General features: G+C 36.6%; 1 protein-coding gene across 4 annotated transcripts in view; it reads right to left on the bottom strand.

Moving 5' to 3' along the window:
- Eip63E (cyclin dependent kinase Eip63E) overlaps positions 1-22,567 on the bottom strand; it is a 136,771-nt gene that overhangs the window by 6,569 nt on the left and 107,635 nt on the right. For all 4 annotated transcript variants that reach the window (XM_073091573.1, XM_073091575.1, XM_073091574.1 and 1 more), the window contains 6 exons: positions 17,708-17,799; positions 8,565-8,739; positions 5,022-5,146; positions 3,303-3,439; positions 2,696-2,835; positions 101-362 (listed from right to left, as the gene is read on the bottom strand). In XM_073091573.1, coding sequence (XP_072947674.1) covers positions 101-362; positions 2,696-2,835; positions 3,303-3,439; positions 5,022-5,146; positions 8,565-8,739; positions 17,708-17,799 — 931 coding nt within the window. The remainder of the gene's footprint in view (positions 1-100; positions 363-2,695; positions 2,836-3,302; positions 3,440-5,021; positions 5,147-8,564; positions 8,740-17,707; positions 17,800-22,567) is intronic.

Below are 22,567 nucleotides of genomic sequence, written 5' to 3'. Positions count from 1 at the left end.
CTGACACCTGTGCGTTAATTTCAGAGCGGACTTGAAGTTTGGCGCGGACTCTATCTCTTGAAGGTTTTCGCCTCGAAAACAAAAAAGCAGTATATCTCACCGTCGGGCAGATCCCGCAGACGCGGCGGCAGCGACGCAAAGTACGCGTGGTGCATCGCGCGGGGCGCGGGCAGGCGGCGCGCGGGGTCGGGCTGCAGCAGCGCGGCGGCGAGGCGCTCGGCGTCGCGGCCGGCGTCGCGCAGGCGCGGGAAGGCGGCGCCCAGCGCGCGCGCCGCCGCCACGCCCCAGCGCGACACGTGCGCGCGCAGCCCCGGCAGCCGGCTCACGCCCGCCCAGCTCTCCTCCGTCGGCGTGCCCACCACCTGCACACACAACACGCTGTACTACACTGAACTGAACGAACAAGGTATAGTTATCATCTCAACGAAAGTGGGCTTCCGAGGTTGCAGGCGGCAGGAGTGGGAGCTCGAATTGTCCAGTAAACTACCCTGGGAAGGACGGCGGTATGTGTGGTCTCATACCACCAAATGGTGGTGTCGTGAACACCAAATGGTGTGAGAGGAGCGAAAACTGCTCCGCTTGTGTTCCGACGAAGATCCCAGAGTTCTCCAACATGCGTCGAGAACGGCCATCGGGGGAGTTTTAGTGCGGTAAAAATCCCACCTAACCCGGCGTCGCTCCCACGACATCTGGTACCTTTTTCCCCCTCGTAAAGAAAAAAAAGCAGATGTAGGTACCGCTGTAGTAAAACCACAAAGAGCTCTATCCTCACAACGACAACTACTTAAACCACACCACATGTTAATATCCCTCTTACAGTTTTTCCATGCGACAAAAAAGGTGTCGTCGTTAATACATTACCACCTACCTACTGGACATACCACGGTTGAACCTAAAAGTCCTCTCGGAACAGAAAAAGCTTAAACTAAAATCCTTCATGCTAACCAAGTGCCAATTGATAGATATCACACTATTTGTCTTTTTTTTGAACACCAATCTCAGTCATGAAAGTTTTCTCACGATATTGTACTTTGCCGTTAAAGCAAACGATAATGATTTTTAATCCAAACCTCATTTTGAAAAACCATACGTTCCTAAATTTAATCTCGATTAAGTGACCTAATTTAAAATTATCACTGCTCAACTTAACTCACAGATAATTGAACCACACATATCACTATCCTCCCTGCTAGCCATGTATTCTCACAACCAGAGACATTTAAAACCACCATTTATCATCCTACTTTTAAAATTTTCAAACCTTATTTGCTTTAAAAACCTACTGAAGACAAAGTGTACTAGACACAAAACTCAAGTGCATAATGTTAAAATTATTCCGTCTATCTCTTTCAGTTGGCAATATTTACAATGTCTATGCGCGTTATACGTAGAACGGGTCCATAAATGGTGTTTTAGTATAATTGCATGTTTCGACGTCTATGGCTCGCCGATCGTGATAGGGAAACGTGACTTGTTTTCAGTCGAATGTGTGGGTATTTGAAAAGTGACATGAATCGCATGGAATGCCATTGTGCGCCGGTTACAAGTTATATAAGTATATTATTATTTAAAATAAGTTTTATATGTGTCACTGGTACAAGAGCGTTTAATACTGTTGTTATAAATTGAAAATAGTGCCTTCAAATAAGAACAATTTCAATATTATCATTATCCTCCCATTCCTAAACGTGAGACTCTTTTCAGATAAGCCATTAAGGCCACAGTCCAACATGCTGGCAAGTGCTGCTTGGGCAGAAATGAGAACAGATACAAAAAAAAACCACTGAGGCAGTGATAGCTTAATGGTTTAAACGTGGCCTCACAATCGAAAGGATCGAGGTTCCAATGTTATAAATGAATTATCACTTGCTTAAGCTGTGAAAGAAAATACTGCACAGAAAGTTTTAAAAAATATGTGAAGTCTACCAATTTGCGTTTGGTCCGTAAGGTGAAATATGGCCTGATCCTTTTCATTTTGAGAGGAGATCCATACCCATCGGTGGAAAAGTAATAGGTTGATGATGAAGATCGTGTCGCTGCAAGCAAACTACGAAGGCATCGAAATCAATATACAAAATATTTTTTGAAGAGTAATTTCTGAACATCAATAACCTACCCTCGACTATATCTATTCCTCACCTATATCTATAGTCTGATTCATAATTAGGTGTCCAAAATGTAAACAAAGAAATGTCACTGTCAAAATTAACAAGAAACAAAAACTTTAACAAACTCAACAAAAAACGAAAATTTAACAAATATACACAATTTAACAAACGCGTTAGGTAAACGAGAAAGCATTCGAGTTCGATCACAATCAAGAAAATTTATAATATCAGCATCGAACTTAAAAATGACAGCACAAGAAATGTCTTGGATTTCGGTTGTGTTACCATTATCACATTTTAATTTTCTACCATAAACTTTGTTTTTTATTATTATTACTGTATAGATCGAAATTGAGCTGATATAAATATTAGAAAATGTGAATTAATCTTAATTTATTTAGATTATTATTTTATTATTGTTGTATTACTTTAAAATCGACAAAAATAAGAAACTACCATTTCCAACGTATTCTTTTGATAGGTCAACACTTTTGTTTACATTTTGGACACCTAATTATGAATCAGACTATATATACTATATCTATTACCCTATCTATTCCTCATTATAAGAAAAATGTGAGACAAACCTTGAATATCTTGTCGAGCTGGTCGTTGGTGTCCCGGACGCCGGGGAAGGTGGGCACGCCGCACAGCATCTCCACGAAGATGCAGCCCACGCCCCACATGTCCAGCGACGTCGAGTACTCCGTGCTGCCCAGGAGGACATCTGGACATCAAACAATTTATTTCGTTTTTAACACGCTTTTATTAGCTTCGGTTGTATCTATGTATGTATGTATGTATGTAACGGAATCTTTGAGCTCAATTTTCACCAATTTCAACAACTCTAATTAATTTGAAACTTTGCAGACGTATCAAGAACCGATGACAATGCAATAATTTGATAACAGTATCCCATTATCCTCATTAGATTAATTGGGGAATTAATTAATTAATTTATGAGTTCATCACAGACTAAAAAATGAAAAATAAATAATAGTTTAAAAAACACACTCTTATTGCTATTCGAACTAAAAACTAGAAAATATTTTTTAATGACAACGAGTTTAAGAATAAAGAGTTTAAATTCAGAGTACAAAGCGTGTGGTACTTAATATTTTAAGTGTTACAATCATTCTATTGGCCCAGCAGTAGGAGTAATAGTAGTAGTTGATGATGATGCAGAGCACTCACCCGGTGGCCGGTACCACAGCGTCACGACCTCGTGCGAGTACGTGTGGCTCGGCACGGACTTGGCGCGCGCGAGCCCGAAGTCCGCCAGCTTCAGCTCGCCGTGAGAGCTTATTAACAGGTTCTGCGGCTTCACGTCCCTGGTTACAAACAATAAAACACTTTCTACACTCACAGACTCACACTTGAAGTCCATGTCTTGGGTGCCATGAACACACACATAGAGAAGAATATACATTTCGAAGCAACCAGAACACAGCGCTTAACAGCAGTGTTAAGCGCTGTGTTCTGGTTTAAACTGTGTGGTAAGGGAGACAAACTTTTCCGAGGCGTTGCAACTTAGTCCTCAGGAGTAGCGGCGCATCTGTGGTAGGAATATCTAATCTTATCTGGGATTTATTACAGATGTCCATGGGCGGCAGTAGCCACGTACCATCAGACTGCATGCTCGTCTGCTTGTCCTATATTATAAAAAAAACCCAGACCCAGGATAGATATCCAAAACCATATTCAGATATCTGTTAGCCCGGGTCTCCAACCTTGTGTGACAGACCGGTATATTGACCGCTATAGGGGAAGTCAATTTAAGTAATATTCTCTCTTAATATATGAATATTACATTATATTTATTTTTATAGAATTGACTTTCAAAGAATCATAATTCGAATATTTCATAATAATTTCACGTTTACTCTGAGAAATCCATTCAGGAAAATAACACATTACGAAAGCAATTTATTTGTAAATATTTACGTTGGTTTTCTTAAATGTAATTAGATTCCTATGTATTGCACGACTCATGATGCGAAGCATCTGAGAGTGCTTTACGATCGAAAAATTTTTTTTGCTTCATTTTGGCGGCTATTTTTATTATTATAGCCTTGATAGTTCACGGAATCAAGATATTTTGCATACTATTGTCGAGATAATTTAATGGAGATTAATTCCATACTTTTTAAAAATTGATTTACTGCAATACAATTGGAAAAACCACCAAAATAGGTCAAAAAAAATTCCTGTCCGTCATGTGTGAAACCTGAAAACACTGTAACTTGTGAAAAAATCCATCATTTGAGTAATTTTTTTTTTAATTCTAATCGACGATTGTAGGTCACTGAATGCGAATGATTAATTAATTCAGTGTCGTTTAATTGCAATTAATAAAAAACGAAAACCACAAGACTATCAAGAGTATATCTATAGATATTATGTACATTTATTCCACCAGGGGCGCTTGTGCAGTACCTTCTTCCTACTACAGCTGTTTTTTCGGCAATTAATATTGAACGACTTAAGTTTTTTTTTTATATTTCATAATTAAATGAGCATTATGAGTCGTGCACTTTTGGATTTTTTTTGTTTAAAAATAATTTAACTTCAACTCATGGGTGCCTTCTATTAATGAACGTGTAAGTTTTAAAAGTCTAGATCGATTAAGGATAACTCTCTCGTCGAGACGATGATTCACGTTAATCTAAGGTATGAAGGGTAAAGCGATAGTCAAGTTGTTGAATAATTAATATTTATTTGTGCTCTGACAAAAATCACAAATTTAGAAGATATAAGTGACAACACGGTAGAGTTAACAATGATTTCCAATTTATCTTTCTATCTCCATAAAGATATGTTAAATATAAAAAACACAGAGCAATTTGCCAAAAAGAGCATTATAACATCTGCCAGACCAGCTTGTAACACATAATACATACTCGTGACACATACCTGTGTAAGACTCTTCTCCGATGGCAGTAGGACAGGCCGCGGAGCAATTGGAACATGAACAGTCTAACGTTGTGGTGGTTCAGCCCGCCGGGGTGCCTCTCCATGTATTGTGATAGATCCGTGTCCTGCACAAACAAACGACACAACCAAATATTATATAGTAAAACTTATGTACTGTGTTTTGTACGAACTTAAGATTTAAATCAATGAATAACTAGACAGCATGTTTAAAAAATCTAATTAATGGCGTTAAATGGGTTTCATTTCATAATGCATAACGTTAACGAACTTTTGAATAACTTTGGATAGGTTTATTTTGATGACACCCAATTTGTCTACACTTCTACAGTAAATGTCTAAATCATTCGCTTAATGTAAATCACTAGGGAAGCAGGAAAGGAATAAAAAACAGTATTACTACCGGATAGTCTAGGAACGAAATGCATTCAGTCTCAAGTTACAAATGTAGCTAGTTATTACTGAGACTTGGTTAATCATGCTCTTATGTTGCACTCTACTCCACCAAGTATAAAGTTAATGAGCAATTCTCTGTATAATTATAGTTCCACGAAACTTTTCTACGTAACACTCGTGATATACAGAATTGTAATCAACTGGCAAGAGCTAAAGAGCGGCTCACTATTCCATAACTTGGTTAGTGAGTGCTCACGTCCGGACGACACCACTCTTGTGTTAAACTTGGCTCCACTGTGCAAATTAAATTAATGAGCAATTCCTGTATAATTATACCACTATATAACTTGGTGTGAGCGTCGTGTTGTACAAGGTTTTATTGAATTCAGTGCTTCCGGACGCGACACGGTTATACGGTATCCTCCGCTTAATGGATTTTCTATTGCAGAGATAGATAGCTATGAGATATTTTTGGAGTAACATGCACCTAATTATCCTATTTCGCATAATGTCAAAATGAATTTTCATCTCTCATCTCTTTTCCATCGCCAAACTGACTTTATGCGGGTTTTATCTTATGATAGCGCCAACAAATTATGACAATGAAAATTATTTTCAAATTACAAAATTCATTTCTTTTTGTACAACATATATAAATTGCAGGAAAGTGTATCCAAAACCAGGTGCTATATCTAGTCCATTCGATTCTTACTGACTGGCAATATAAGTGAAAAAAAATCCCCCAACTACCAGTGACAAGTGCTAGCACTAAAGCCTCGTAGGCTTCCGATGTTATAATTTATCCGCGCTCCGCTTACAAGTGGCCCGACGTTATTGCAACAAAGCACATTAAGTGTAGTAAAGTGAAAATAAAACATATTAATACAGATTTTTATATCAATCACTAATGAGATGTATACTTTATTTCAGGAATGAACGACAAGTGTAAGCACTGAAGCTTGGTATAGGTACTTCCGATGTTATAATTCATGAGCTTCTTAACAAGTGGAATGATATTCTTAAAATATGTCAAGTTAAGTATAGTAAAGCAAAAAAGAAACAAATTCAGTCTTTTATCTATTCTTAATGAGATAAACTATGCCTTAGCAAACGACGTCAAGTACAGGCACTGAAGATTCGTAGAATATAATTTATGCGTCCCTTGCTATCGAGTGGCCCGTGGTTATTGCAGTAGGTACCGCAAGTTAAGTGTTGTAATACGAAAATAAAACATATATATCCTGTTTTTTATGTCAATTCTTAATGAGATGTACTTTGTTACAGGAACCAACGACAAGTGTGAGCACTGGCGTCTCGTACGCTTCCTAGTTCCTACGTTATAATTTATGCTTGCCTCAGTAACAAGTGGCCCGGCGTTATTGCAGTAAGGCAAGTTAAGTGTGTTAAGGCGGTGTCGAGCGCTCGCTGCTGAGATGAAAAACGTTGCTTTGTGTCCTGACGGGATAATGACGGCTTGCGTGCGCCTTAATTAAAATACAAATTAATGAGCCCTTTGCATTATTATATTTTCATAGTCGATTTTGTGAGTTTTCTGTCTGCTCGTGATTTCATTTTTTATTATCATTACAATATTCGTTGGAATGTTTAATATAATTTCAGCGCCGCTTTGTATCTAACTAAAACCTAAACCCATTTTGAAAAATATGAAAACATTAACTTTTCTTTTTACCCGACTGCCAAGGAAAGGTTATTTACCTCTAGGTACAGAGTAATCAAGAGACCGCTAAACTTATTAAAGAGAAACCTTAACTCAAACAGAGATATCCCCGAAGTGACATATTTTTGCGAGTATTATTTTGCCAAATAAGAAAAATATTAAATATAAGACATATTATCATAACTGTGACCTTTATCTCTCTTAGGAATCCATTTCATAATTAACAAAATGAGTCGTACTTATTGAGGCACCACCGACCTACATTCTCATTAGTGGATTATAATAAATTATAAGCATTAATGTATGACTCGCAGAATATTACAAAACATATTTATGAAATATTAACGCGAGGGAGATGATTAAAAATATATTTAACCTTTGATATATACTAGTATTATATACGTATCAGTGCGATGCAAAAATTCAATTGAGATATAGTGGTTTAAAATTCAGTTGCAAGGTTTGACCCTTACATATGTACTTACAAATTAATATAGCAAGTTAAATAAAATCTCAATATCAATCTACAATAGATAAATCATAAACACAGCATTTTCGAGACATTTTTGTACAACTTCAAATCTGTGATATTACGTCAAAAGTAAGACGAATCTCGTTCAAACGGAAGTTCGTTTAAACCTGCATAAACTGATTATGAGAATCGACGATAACACAAATAAATAAAATTAAAATTAATCCGTAATTATAAACGGCCATATTTTACGCTTAAACGCTTGAACGAAAGCATGACGGTAGGTTGAGTTTTGCTCTACTTTTCTAGTAAACAAAATTAAATAGAAAACAAATAAAATTAGTCACAGAATTACCATAGAGAAACACTTCGTAGAAAATTGCGGCGGCCGCAACACTTCCAATGGTAGTAAAACGTTTAGGGGTAAAGACATAAAACCGGCGTATTATAGCGCTTTCGAGTTTTACTCTACATACGCTAAACGGCCACACTGTTCCGAATATACAACAAATAACATAGAACGGAGGGTGGTCTTTTTGTAGTTTATTGATAGATCACGTAAACTATTGCTCGTCAAGTCAAATGCACTTTCTGTCATTACATCAGTTAAATAGATCTGACGTAAAACTACGCCAGCGAATAGCTCGTCACACTGAACATATACAATTAATGCCAGGCGTCTGTATTCGAACATTTGTGAAGTTCATCCGTACATCCCGTGAAGATTTGATCATCATAATATAAGTCACGCTTAAGAATATCAGTAGACCTCGACCTCGATATGTAACGTACTTATTCGACTCCTCACTTAATTCGCAATAAAACACTAAGTTTCCTTAACCTTAACCTTCCTAAACCATGATGTCACAACAGACGATTTAGGAGTTCTAAGACCTCCAAGAAGAAAATTAAAAAAAAATCTCCTACTTAATTTAAGAATTCCTCGTTACATAAGAAGAGATGGTATGACGTCACTCACCACAAACTCGAACACGAAGGTGAGCGTCTCCCGCGTGTGCACAATGTCGTGCAACGTCACGATGTTCGCGTGCTTCAGCTCCTTCAGCAGCGACGCCTCCCGGATCGCCGTAAACGGCGCCCCCTCCTCCTCTTGCAACCTTATCTCCTTTAACGCGACCACTTGCTGCGTTAAACTGTTGACAATATACAATTTATTGTTAATGTTGCCTTGTTTCAAAGTTGTCCATGGATCGTTAAATTTCTCTCTATAAAATGAATTTGATATCAGTTTTACGATATTTTAAAATTTACTATTTTATTATGTATTATGAACAGACTACAGCAATATTCATCCGTCGTCTACATTGCACAAATTTTATTCACATTTTCGTAAAAATGAGAGAAATGCTTTAAAGTACACGTCGTAACGCCGTCAGTTTCCTGTAAAATATTTCCATTATAACAACACTGCATAAATGCGAAATATGAAAGCTGTCTACGTGATAAAGCGACACATTATAGATACAAACGATACGGGGCTGATGGCAAAAGTTAACGCACACGGAGTACGAAGTGAAGTTTCCTTTTGGCGTGGGTTGACGCGGTATTAATTACCCAGGCAGCAAGTATTCCCAAAACTAATTTGTCAGAGCACCAGCAAAGACGCCGGCGCCGCGTAACGCTGACGTTTTATAAAGTTAACAGTTGGTTGTTACAAGTTTAATATGTGGCCTTATAAAGTAATATTCATGATACAATTTCTACATTATACGTACTACTTTCATGATCAATATTTTTATGCTACGGTAAGTGTGTACTTTCTGTATTCAATTCTCAATCAATAACTTTAATATTTTTTGTTTCATAATAAATGTGTATACTGTATAGTAAAATTTCAACGGTTATTTTTGAATTATAAAGTTTCGAAAATAACGTACCGAACGTTTTCTGCCAATAAGGCGGCATTATGAAAAAAATACTAACCGAAGAAAATAAGGGACTAAACGTTGTAGTTATGGAAGGAAAAGATATAATCTATACCCGAAACATACTATTTACATCGTCTTCTCATTCTCATTTGTCAAAAAAAATCGAGTCATCGTCTCCCTGTCCTAAATCAAACAACGTATCAATTAGAGCGATCAAGGTTACTATCAAAGATGCTAACAGTACGTGCCGTATCTCGATCAGTGAGGAGATTATTTGGTTTTGTTCACACTGATCCCCCACGATCTTCACATCTCTTGAATGTATGTTCCAACTTAGTTATGTACCTATGGGTATATACCTAAGACTTAATAATAGATAGATAGGTATATTAGTAGATATTACAGAGTTACGACTCTTGTAAGTTGATGACAAGTTGTTATTTATTGTGCTATTACTGGAAATTTGTATTTTAACAGAATGAAAAGGGTTAAGGCCATAGTCCAAAAAAATGGCGAAGTGTGGATTATTTATTATACTTCACGTATCTTTGACAACTATTTTGTTTCAGAGAATTAAGATGTTTTTCTTCACCGTTAAACGAAGTGATAATAATTCCTTAATAAGCAATTATTTTTGGAAAGTCTAAGGTGTGAGAGATGTGCCTGGGACTCGAACCCGAGGATGCCGAGAGACAGAGTCAATTCAATCTACTAAGCTGTCAATACTATTAAAGTTCCTTAGTAAGACTGCAAAATTCGCTATGAATAAGTAAATTTGGCAAGTAGAACGTTCCCACTATGCTGCTGCAGTCGCTATTAAGAAGAAATTTTATTTGACATTCTAGAGTCATGAATGGAGAAGTAGACACTTGTGAAACGGATCTTGCAACATTCATTTTAGCTAGAGCTTGCAAAGGTTTCAAGTAAAATTGGGAACATTTTTGTTTCTGTAGAAACCTAGTAGGGTATATACTTTGTTGGCTTAAATATAAATTTGTGGCAAGTTGTATATCGAAGATCTGCCTTACATACGTATGCTATAACAGGTATTGCTCTCATTTCTTTAATATGATCAAGTAATTTTTAATGTATACCTACCTAACTTATGATAAATTTAACAGTGTTCCCACCGAGGTTAACTGCAATGACCACATAAATAAGTACAATAATGACTTTAAATTTTGAAAAGTTTAACCATAAGGAAGTAGGAAGTTCGTAAAACGTATACGAAATGGGTTATAAAGCGTCAATTTGGCAACTAAACCGTCCTCATTAATACGGGAACGGTCGTAAAGTTAGCTTTATTCGACGTTTACAAGTCTTCAGTGAACGGCGGCAAGTTTCGTCCTCACAGCACATTCGAACGTTACTCTGTCTGCAACTTTGGACAATTACGTATTCATTAGTCGTAATACACCGCTATATATGTACACATTTTCATTCGACTCGTTAACGGCTCAAATGACGATAACTTTGGTTAAAGTTTTCGCTTTCCTAACTTAAGATAAGATTATTACGCAATTTGCATTCATTTTTATGGAATAAAAGTATATGAAAAGTAGTATTTGCACGGATCGTTGGTGAGCAACTTTTAATTTAGACTTGTCAAAGTAACTGTTGAATGAACTAAACGTTTGTTCGATTCATTCAGAAGGCCTCGTCCAATGAAATCTTATGAAAAAATCAAGGTTAGGATTTGAACTTAACCATCTCTTGTCGATCTCGAGCAGGATTTCCTTATTATGTTAGGTTTTTTGCACTTTCAGTGCTACATTATTTTTCTGTATTAACTGAGTTTGGGATGGAAGCTTCAGATATAAAATATTCCACTGAATTAACATCATAGGTAAAGTAGCCCTGTACTGTCTGGGTGGCCGCGCTAAATAAATAATCAACGTAAGTAAAACCAAAAGAAACAGCTAGTCTTATTTAAATAATGAAAATTTGAACAAAATATTAAACATGAACACGAGAGCGGGATGTTTAAAACATTCCACAAAATATTCGCGGACTGAAACAATGCTCCACTGAATAATACACAGCTTAATGTAAATCCGGGATTGCCATAAAATCCATTCGAAAGTCAACGGGTTGGAACGATTGGCATATGAGAATTTGGATATTCATAATATAATGCCACTAATTAATTAGTATTTAGTATGTACGCATATAAACCTGGTAATTGGTCTTTATTTGACTGACTACAGAAATAACAATATTATCTTTATTTTTTTTTATCAAAAACTAGAACCGACTTCAGTATCACTACAAAGTGAAAAAAAAAATTAAACTGGTTAAGTACATACTTCTGAAGTCGGCGCTGATGATAGAGACAGAGTATGTCGTGATTCAGCGATCAACTACCAACCTACCGTGTAACAATATGTTAAGATATTAGTACGAGTAGTTTTCAAGCGCAGACTCAATAAAATCAGCTTTTATATAACTCACTTTTATAGTACAATGAAAAACAAATTTAAAATTCCCACTGAGCGATAGTGACATATTTTCGCGAGCTCTTACAATTCATAAAAAATTCCCCGAGTATTAAACATGACCTGAAAGCATCGCAAAATATTCACGAGCCTCAATGATACCCTGAATATTGCAAAGCTCGTTTTAAATAAAATCTCCATTAAAAATCTCTTTGTTTTTCAAATTGACTCTCGTTAATGCGGCGGAGTTGTGAAATGAAGCTGTTAACATCTAGCTGAAGATAACTTTTTCTATCAATAGTCCGAACATAATATGAAGTAATACTATTAAGTTAAGATTAAAACTACTTCGCAACAATCCGCTACAAATATGTATGATGGTATATATTTTAAACCATGCAGTATGTACCACCCTCCCTCCCTCAAAGGATGCATGCAGATGCAAAAAATAAAAATATACACCACCATACATACCACCACCAACACGTGTTTCGCTCCAAAACGGAGCATCATCAGGGTAAGTTGACTCTACGACGGTTAATCGCTAAACTTACCGTTACTTATCGTTAGACTTAGCGATTAACCGTCGTAGAGTCAACTTACCCTGATGATGCTCCGTTTTGGAGCGAAACACGTGTTGGTGGTGGTATGTATGGTGGTGTATATTTTTAATTTTTGCATCTGCATGCATCCTTTGAGGGAGGGAGGGTGGTACATACTGCATGGTTTAAAATATATACCATCATACATATTTGTAGCGGATTGTTGCGAAGTAGTTTTAATCTTAACTTAATAGCATGGATTTCCGCAAAGTAACGCCTGATACAATTAATTGAAGTAATACTAGCCATAGCGATCACTACAATTAGAGATATGCTAGGTTCTTTTGCAACATTATAGTAAAAAAATCATAGGATGATGTTAAATAAAAGACTTTGTCGATGATCCAGTACTATTACCACAGAAAGTTTCTGGTTTGTCTATACCATTTTGAATTGAAAACATGACTTTTTGTATCTCAAAACATACCTTACTTACTAAAGATCGCCAAATTCAACATGTTAAGAAACGTCATTAACAAGCTAGAGAATGTTACAAAATTAACTGTTTGTTGGTTTTCGCAAACAATCGCCTCTAATTAGCATTATTGTGGTGCCAAAAAATGATCCAAAGACAATTTGCGAAATTTTCGAATAATGCAAATTCTATTGTACGAATCACGAGTGCCTCCTTGACGAAACAATTCGAAGCAATATTTTACAAATTCGTCACCTATTACAAAACGGAAGGGGTGTCGGCACCCTTCACACTTAATGAAGACAAATGTTTGATCTGATTGAGCCATTATCACCCCAATCTTGGGATGTTTCGAAATACTTCACGGAAACCATGTATTATAAGGACACAATTATAAGGAATGGAAAGGAAGGAAGGAAGAAATGGAATGGAATGCAAAGTCTCATCACCAAACTGCGACCATTGCGGTGTACCAGAGGACTTAATGCCGCCGCCTTCCGTACAGAAAAGTGTCAGTATATTTTAAAAGACTTTGCTGATTGTAATATTATTTTGGCCAATCCCCATTCTCAAAGTATAAAATTGTTAATCAAACTATACGAATTGTCAAATTTGTCAGGTTAAGTTTTTTAGATGTTATTTTGTTTGTAACTACTTTGTAATCATACTACGGAGTGACATAATCGCAACGCGATTAAGCTCCTTAATAAAGAGAAAAAAAAAAGGACACAATAAGATTTACTTTGTTATTAACGAAAATTATGGCTTTGCTAGATAGATCTAGAAATATTTCCAGGTATAGCAGTGGTTTAGTTATATCATTTGCAACAGTACATTACTCATAAGTAATCAATAATTGTTTTTAAACAAAAACAACATACAGTGTGTATTTTGCAAAAGCTGATTCATAAATGCTGATTCACTTTTCCGGAAGCTTTTCTACCACTTATAACGGACCTCTTTTTAATATTATTGTATTAGAAATAACAGCTAACTTTATGGCTGATGTTATTTCTTGGAAAATATTTTTTTTTTAATCTCACATCTTCACCTACCGACAACGTCACGACAGAAAACACTAATTTTACTCTAAATTGACTAACAAAATAAACCTTTAAAGACTAACAAAATAAATAAACAAATAATCCTTCAGAATAGGTTTAATAATTCTTGCATTATCATCGACCAAACAAATAGACAAACAAGCAACACTTTTATATAACTTTAAACCAAACAAGAAAATGGCAAATATTTGCCGCTAAGTGAAATCTAAGCGGAGTCACGAGTTCCAACGTTTGCGTGGGCACAAAGCGTTCGGTTTACATTACTTATTTATTGTTTATGTGGACTTATTAAAGTACTATTTGCATTCGCTGTTAGCACCGCAGTGTACGACTTTGAATTAGTACCTGCCCACTAGAAGCACGGGACCGAGTGTTTATTTGCATAACAAATAAAGAGTCAATTTTGAAGGATTTGTAGTTAATTGACAAAAACGTAACTATATTCGTAACGTAATTTCATCGTTGCTGTTTGACTTTTTTCTGATGGGGTAAATTATTCAGAAAAAAATACCTAAAAATATTATAAAACTTTTTAATCACTTATGTTATGCAGCTTTGAGTACATATTGTTGGAAACACACTATTTAAGTTTATTCCCTACAGAAATAACAGTTTTACATCCAGTTAAAATGAATATTCATCCCAAGCCCGGAACCCTTTGCTATGCGTAGTCTGACACGTACAGGTGATTAGCTGTGTTGCCCTAACGCGCAGGGAATCCTCATAGGTACTTCGTCCGTGTGTGCTTATAAGGATAGTTTTATTTATCAGCCATAAACAACATCAGTATTCTATTTTTTTATAATATGGGAGAAGCAGACGAGCATGCAGTCCACCTGCTGGTCAGTGGTTACTACCGCCCATGGACATCTTTAATCAACCCCAGATAGGATCTGATATTACTACCTGAGGTCGGACAAATGCGCCGCTACCCCTAGACTAAGCTGGAACGCCTCGGAAAAGTATATCTCCCTTTCCACACCCTTCATACCAGAACACAGCAGCACTTAACACTGCTGTTATGAGGCAGAAATAGGTGTGGCGGTGGTGCCGCCGGAGTCGAACCACAAAGGGTTCTACCACCTTCAATATGTATTTTTTTGCATCTTGGTAATGGCTGTAGAATACCATCTGAGGAATGCGGTGCTACAAATCTTCTGGATTTTTTCAATCCGCCTTTATCATACACAGGATGGTTCATGGATTTGTTCAGTGACACAGCGTCCAAATATGAGTCCTTAACATCAAGGGTGATGTCACGCATACGGAGAACTGATGAGGAATTCATTTCAAAATGACGAAAAGTTTTCCCTTTAAAATCGTTCTTTTAAACAGTTAAATCACTGAAGTAGGTAATAATGACAACTTTTTTTGAACGAAAACAATTATTCCTTAAGCGTTTGTTTATTTCACAATCCAGAAGATAAAAGGCAAAATCGGAATAGCGATTCCAAAAACGACCTAAACATCAAAGATCTCGTTCAAGAGGACGATAAAAGGGATATTCGCAATAAAGGAGAGGAAAAAAACCGATAATTCGCTGCGGTTGTTTCTCGGAACGCACAATGGGAAATATGGGAATGTGTGAAAGGGATCCGATTGGTAGATAGGATTGTAAGGGAAGATAGCTTTTTATTTATTCATTGCCTCGCCGCGAGATTTCATTGAATTGTTGACTCTGTCAACTTGATACAATTATTTGTGTTTCTGGAACAGTCTATTGCTTCTCTATTACTACTCTGCTGACGTGATTCATTTTGACTAAACGGCAAAATTAAAGCAGTTTATGAGATATTAGAAATGTTTACTTCATACAGTTGGACACGCTTTTAATTTAAGTAGTTATAATTCTTAAAACTTGTGTATATTTGATTAAATTTTTTGTCCTGGTGATGAGCGGGGCACCCAGTAATATGGGCTACCAACCCAGTATAGGAGCCCTGGCGCCTTGTCTTTATAATTGTACTTTAATCAATAAAACATTTGTTATATCATTTACATTTATCCTAATTTCTCTACTTATGGGTCCCATCAACATTAGTATATTTAAAAGCTACGTAAAGAAACTTATTCGTATGATGTATTCAGAAATACATCGGTAGTAAATCATCGGTTAAACATAATTTATGTTGCCATCAGTCAGCCGCTTTTAAATGTCTATTCACTATTGCAACGTGACTCGTGAAAAATACCCAACGTTATATAAACATGAAAATAATATTTATTTACTTACATTCTGTATAGTATTTTTATGATTTTGTTTTTAAAATAAACTTAGCATAGCGATATTTCGCTACGCTTGCAATGCGAAGAGTACTTCAATATAAAATAGACAAACGATTTATTACTGACTGGCGGATACGGTAAATGATTTGAGTCCAAAAACCAAACCCTGCGCGAATTGAGCTCAAAAAAGAGTACATTAAAATCGTCGATATTCGCATATTTTGCAGTAAGCTCCTGGCCTATAGAATAAAGAAACGATACTTTCGAGTCGATGATGAATGTAACGTTAAGCCGTTTGGGCTACGCGGTCGCAAAAACATTACTTTCCTTCTGGGACAGTCGGGTAAAAACATTACTCTCCTTGGCCGGGTTATAAATTTACTACATTAAATTTATTATTCAATTGCTAGGAAATACTAATGTACGTACTATGTAACGAACAACAGATCAGTTATATTTTTTTTGCCCAACATTACAGTTTGCTGACTATTACAGACAACTATAAATGAAATAGCTCTTTTTTGGCCGCCCATGGATATCTATAATCAACCCCAGATAAGATAAGATATTCCTACCTGAGGTCGGCCACAGGTGCACCGCTACCCCCAAGGACTAAGCTGGAACGCCTCGGAAAAGTCTGTCTCCCTTACCACACCCTTCAAACCAGAACACAGCGCTCAACACTGCTGTTATGAGGCAGAAATAGATGTGGCGGTTCTAACACCTTACAAAATTTCATTAATTGTAATGCAAGAAACATATGTGCCATATAACTCGTATGTTCATAGAATTTATTGCAATAAATCTTGCTCAAATGAAACACAAAGTAGATAAGCCACGCAATTATCAGCTATCGTTAAAACGTATTCCAATATTGTGCACAAAATACGGCTTTCCTGTATTTAATACTATAATTTAATTACAATTACAAAAGATCCGGCAAAATATAGGCATGTTGCACATTAATACAGCAATATCAAACATATTTGTAAAATCGATATTTGCGCAACAAATCGATGAATTGATTGTTGTTATTATCGGGCTTTAATTGGATCACTAATTTCGGTACCTCATGTCGATTTTCTACTCATTAAATGAGCACGAAATAACAGCAAATTTTTTGAAGATTTCGAAATCCCTACAAAATAGCAATCCTATATATGTATAAAACTCTCGTGTCACAATGTTAGTTACCATACTCCTCCGAAACGGCTTTACCGATTTTCACCAAATTTTATATGCATATTCAGAAGTCTGAGAATCGGCTACTATCTATTTTTCATACCCCTAATTGATAAGGGTTGTTCACCCTTAACATTTTTTATTTATATGGCCACACAACGTTTGCCGGGTCAGCTAGTTTTAATATGATAAGCAGGTTATTTTAATTGATGCTGTTAAAATTTTATAAAATATAAGGTATTTTCCAAAAAGCCATAATCAGACCAGTGGCACATGCATAGGTTAATAAATTATTATAATTATACTCACTTGCTATATCCCTTAAAAACTGTAGCGTAGGACCCCTCTCCGAGTGGCTCCAATTTAATATATGCTTCGGACTTGCCGAACGGAGAATCACCCTGTTGACAAAATTATCGTTATTGTAAAAAAATACAATAGATTATAATGAAATTATAGAAGTAATAAAATCACTTTTAAATTTTAGTGAACCATAGTAAAGAGGCTATATTTTAATCGAAATAACGGATATAGTTTTGAAGCTATTATCTCGTACACTACTCGCATAAAATGATTCAGTAATGGCCATTATTAAGTAACGATAAAATGTAATAAATATATTTCTGATTTTATTTTTCTACACGAAACACAACGGCAAATATTTCTAAGATTTCTTTAAAAAGGTTCTATTCTCCATTGTAAAACGTGTTTTAGAAACAATATAGAAAGGTGAAATCTTATTGCAAAAAGGCACTATTGAAGCGAATCCTGGCAAGCCAAGAGCACAATGCCGAGAGGTAAATGGAGTCTAGAGCGTACCTCTTATCGGAAAAACAGAACCTCTGTATTGCGAAAACGTAAGGGAAGTAACTGTTATATTATTTTGGAGTTCCTAAAACATTATAGAACACGTCATATACATCACTTCTTAGGAATTTCCTATATCGTAACTGTTACGGATTTCCACGGACATAAATAACGTTGGAAACCCATAACACCAATTACAACCCAAAATTTAGATTTTTGCAGGGCCGGAATGCTAAGACTACGAAACAAGAAATTTTTCCTTCGCACTAATACGCGGAACCGCAAGCAACACACGTACAATAATTTTATTTCTGCGCATCATCCGGTCAAATCGCAAACAAATAGTACGTATTGGTCTCTTTCCGTTCGACTTGCTTTTTTATTCCGCATAATTTTCAGGCACTTCCGCAACCGTGGCGGCTATGTAACCGTTCAAACTATACCACGCGTAATATACATAATAATATCTACGATGTACATAACTATTGTTATCGCAGCTACCTTAAGATGGACTTTGCTGCATATAAATATAATACAAAGGTGTATCAAGTATTGTGTGCTAATGCTAACCTTATCAGAATACTTCGATCTAGCAATGTTAGTCTCTTGACGTATCTTTGTATTTTTGCTTTATAGAATTTACAATTGGAATATCGAGTCTTGCACTTTAGGCCACTATTATATACCCCACAAACCTTTTCCGAGCGTTGGTGTTTCCAAAACGTGTCCGCAGACGCTACGTTAACGTCAGAGAACCGCCAACGCTTCTAAACGCCAGTGAGATAGCGACTTTAATAATAATAATATTCTTTATTGTACCCAATATAGTAAACAAAATAAAAACATACAATTTAGGACGATACAAAAGGCGGCCTTATCGCTAACACAGCGATTTCTTCCAGGCAACCTTAGGGTGAGGTGTTAAAGAGGGGATGAATTAAATGAATAGGTAGGGTGCAAATAAATGATAAGTTTTAAGACTACTTAATACATAAAATCAAGTGTACTTTAATTAGTTGTACTTTGTTTGTTTGTGTTGTTGTACTTTAGTTTTGTAAGTGTGTGACTTTGTATATGACGAGAACAGTAAACGTGCATAGTTCGCTATTGGACATGGTCAATGCGGTTGCTGAACGGGTGTAATTAGATCTAAGACAGGAGATCGATCTACTTGAATTTGATCACATTCGTGTCTTACTCCTAACGACTAATTTAGGACGCTTCATGAATCAAACACATATCAAAACATACTGTCATAAAATATAGATATCTTCTTCACATTCACCAGGTATTCTATAACCTTAATTTTTTTCCTGAAATTATCAAGAAAAAGCAACATCTCATTGAACTTCGTCCACTCCTCAGCTGACACTCCTTTCAGCGCGATTTATATAAAATGTATGTGACATTGGTACCTTGTCCGAACTCGGTGCAGCGTGCGTCATTCTTTATTCACACGGGAAATACTAAGAAATGTTACTGTAGTATTGTCTCCACATGTACAACAATGTCGCGTCGTGTGTAAATGCGATTTTGCATAAGTTTGCTTCGAACGAGTGCAGTGGGAATTGAATCGATGGACAAGATAGCTTTTCACGCTTTGTTTCAAGATTTATGTACGCTTCTATGGTTTTAAATTTAACATTAACGCAAATTTAAATTGCACAGACGAGTAAGGAATTTAATAAGCGGGAACAAAAACAAAATTGCCGACAATTTCAATGTGCAATTACTATTACTTTACGAACATATCTTACGTAAGCATGCGAAGACTTAAAACATCGAGTGCCGATGGCGGGACAGTAATAGAATTATTTACATACTTCCGAGATGCCATTAATCAATGTCGAAGATACAGAATCCAACGTCTCAGCGCCCGCATTCAAACTGGATCCCGGAGCGTATTAGCAAAGTTAAATATTTAGATGAACAGTACTCGATCTTTTTATTCCCGAACCACGGTATTTAAATTATGTAGGCCTTTTTATATCACAGGAATAACGAAGTAATAAATGTAACGAACTATAACAATAAATTAACATGCAGTTCATCTGATATTTGGTGCACATCTATAATCAACCCCCGATAGGTTTATAGTCCTACTTGAAATTGCACACAGGCGCATTGCTAATCCTGAAGATACATTTCAACGACTATTTTTAGTACGTCTTCCTCAACAAATGTAAAGCGTTCATCATTGTTCTTATTAAGCAGAAACACTTATCCTCTTCAGTCCCACAATTATTTTCACAGAGTAACACAATTATTTTGTTCAATCGTCATAATCCACAATAGAATATTAATTTAAAACAGCCTTAAATAGACATAAAACACATTATAAATCTCAGTAACTCCCCTCAGAAACGTTGACCTGTTTTTCTTCAACCTTTATCTATTTACACGCGTGCAGGAAATTTTGAGTATCACTGTACCGAGGCAAATATTTATAGGCACGTTGGTGGCGCGAAGAAAGGGAAACGTTGTTCCGAAGCGCCGAGTGGCGATGCTTCACGCCCGCTAATCGTTACAAACAGCCGCCGCGCCGCAGATAAACTCTGCCACCGGCTGTGATATAGTGTGGAGAGCAGAATTACGGGCTGCTTCGAGATATGGGCGGGCACGACTTGGCTGCAACTCTTTTTCCTGCGCTGGGTAGCGGTCTTATCCAATAATTGAGAAAGCTTTAGAGCATATCACGCTACGTTTTTCCAATGCCATTTGGTGGAGGAAAGTAAAGATGTAAAAACGCGTGTTAAAAAAAATGTGAGCCGTCACGGGACGCATGGCAGATGTGAAACATCGACATTATTTTGTAAAAGTAATATGCAGAAAAGAACATATTGTGATAGGAACTAAATATGTCATAATGATAAAATAAAATATTACGATTTTATTCCAGATAACGATGACTATTTATTGAATTCGATTGCGCATGGCGACGCGTCGCCACACCGTACACACTACTGCATATAGACTGTATATATATACCATCGTATAGCGTGACGTAGCGTCGCCACGGCATGCGTCGCCACGCCAGAAATCGGTTTTACGTGCGGCTATAGATGTTTCACATCAAAATAGTACCCAACCCATGTGAACAATCTGACCATAAGGCCTCCGAGAAGATCAAAAGAAAATGACACGTGACTAGCCGCATATTATTTAAATATTCCCAAAAACTTAAGTAAGACACAAGTGACGTTTGTGTCTTAGTCAGATACAGATACCTGACTTGTTAAGTGTTGACAACGGATGTCTATAATCAACAATGACCACCTAACGCTCGTTCGGCACTTCCGCGTCGAAAACGCTTTAAAACCCTTTCCACGGTGACACAGATTAATTATAAACGTAACGTTACGTTAAATGAGGAAACGCGCCACCGTTTTGCCTCTCGAGTGTCAGCTGTCGGGTGCCGTGAAGTTATTCTCAAGACGTCTCGTTGGAAGGCGCGGCACGCGTCGAGAGCTTTTGGCGTTTCGCAGCAAAACAAATTGACGGTTTTATACCGTCATAAGTTGAAAGTTATTTCCTTTTCGGCGGAAAACTTTTCCGTTTTCTTCCCTTGCTTCGCCTCAGGTAAATATTGAATAAACGGGTAAGACGTCAAGCATGTGATTGACTATATTCAAGAGTAAGGATCAAGATGCTTCGTATCCTGAATTGTCAGTGTTAATCTTCGGGAACATTTTAGATCTAAATCAGTTATAAATGTTGATCTATATTCTAATAGTATGAACATAACTAGAACACGCAAGATATTGATTATTATTTTCGCATTACAATACCTCTTGCACGCTTTACTCGTTTTGTCCTTAACTTCTAATTAATTCGGACTACATTTGTTTTTACGTACATACATAAAATTTTCATGCTCGTGCAGTCATTGCGTGCTATGCTTCCATAGTACGAATATTACGCAACTGGAACACGTAAATACACTTTTGCGTTATCCGGACTATTCGAATTTCATACGGCAATATAATACTGGTACACAAAAAAAAAGATACCGGCCGAATTGATAACCACCTCCTTTTTGAAGTCGGTTAAAAATTGATGTTGTATAAAACATACTCGTATGTAGTTAACTCCAACTCTGCTTTACCAATCAAACATTTATATGCAATTCATTTTTACTTCAACTGGTCATATCATGCACACTAATTCATAAGCTAAAGTCTACTCAAACAAAGTCGGGGAAACCAGAGGTATATATGTACCATCTCCATGTGTGGTCTCTGTCACGAACTCAACTAGCTTTTGCGCCACCCCATAAGCGCTGTTCTTCTCAAAATACTTCCGTTATGGACCGTTTCACTCTTCATTAGCAAATAACCCACACAGTTGAAAATCGTAAGAGCA

The sequence above is a fragment of the Epargyreus clarus genome, unplaced genomic scaffold, assembly GCF_041222505.1.
Source record: "Epargyreus clarus isolate Ecla_fem2 unplaced genomic scaffold, WU_Ecla_fem_2.2 ptg000034l, whole genome shotgun sequence".
NCBI lineage: Eukaryota > Metazoa > Arthropoda > Insecta > Lepidoptera > Hesperiidae > Epargyreus > Epargyreus clarus.
Note: the sequence above shows the minus strand (reverse complement) of the source record. Positions and strands in the feature narration are given on the sequence as shown.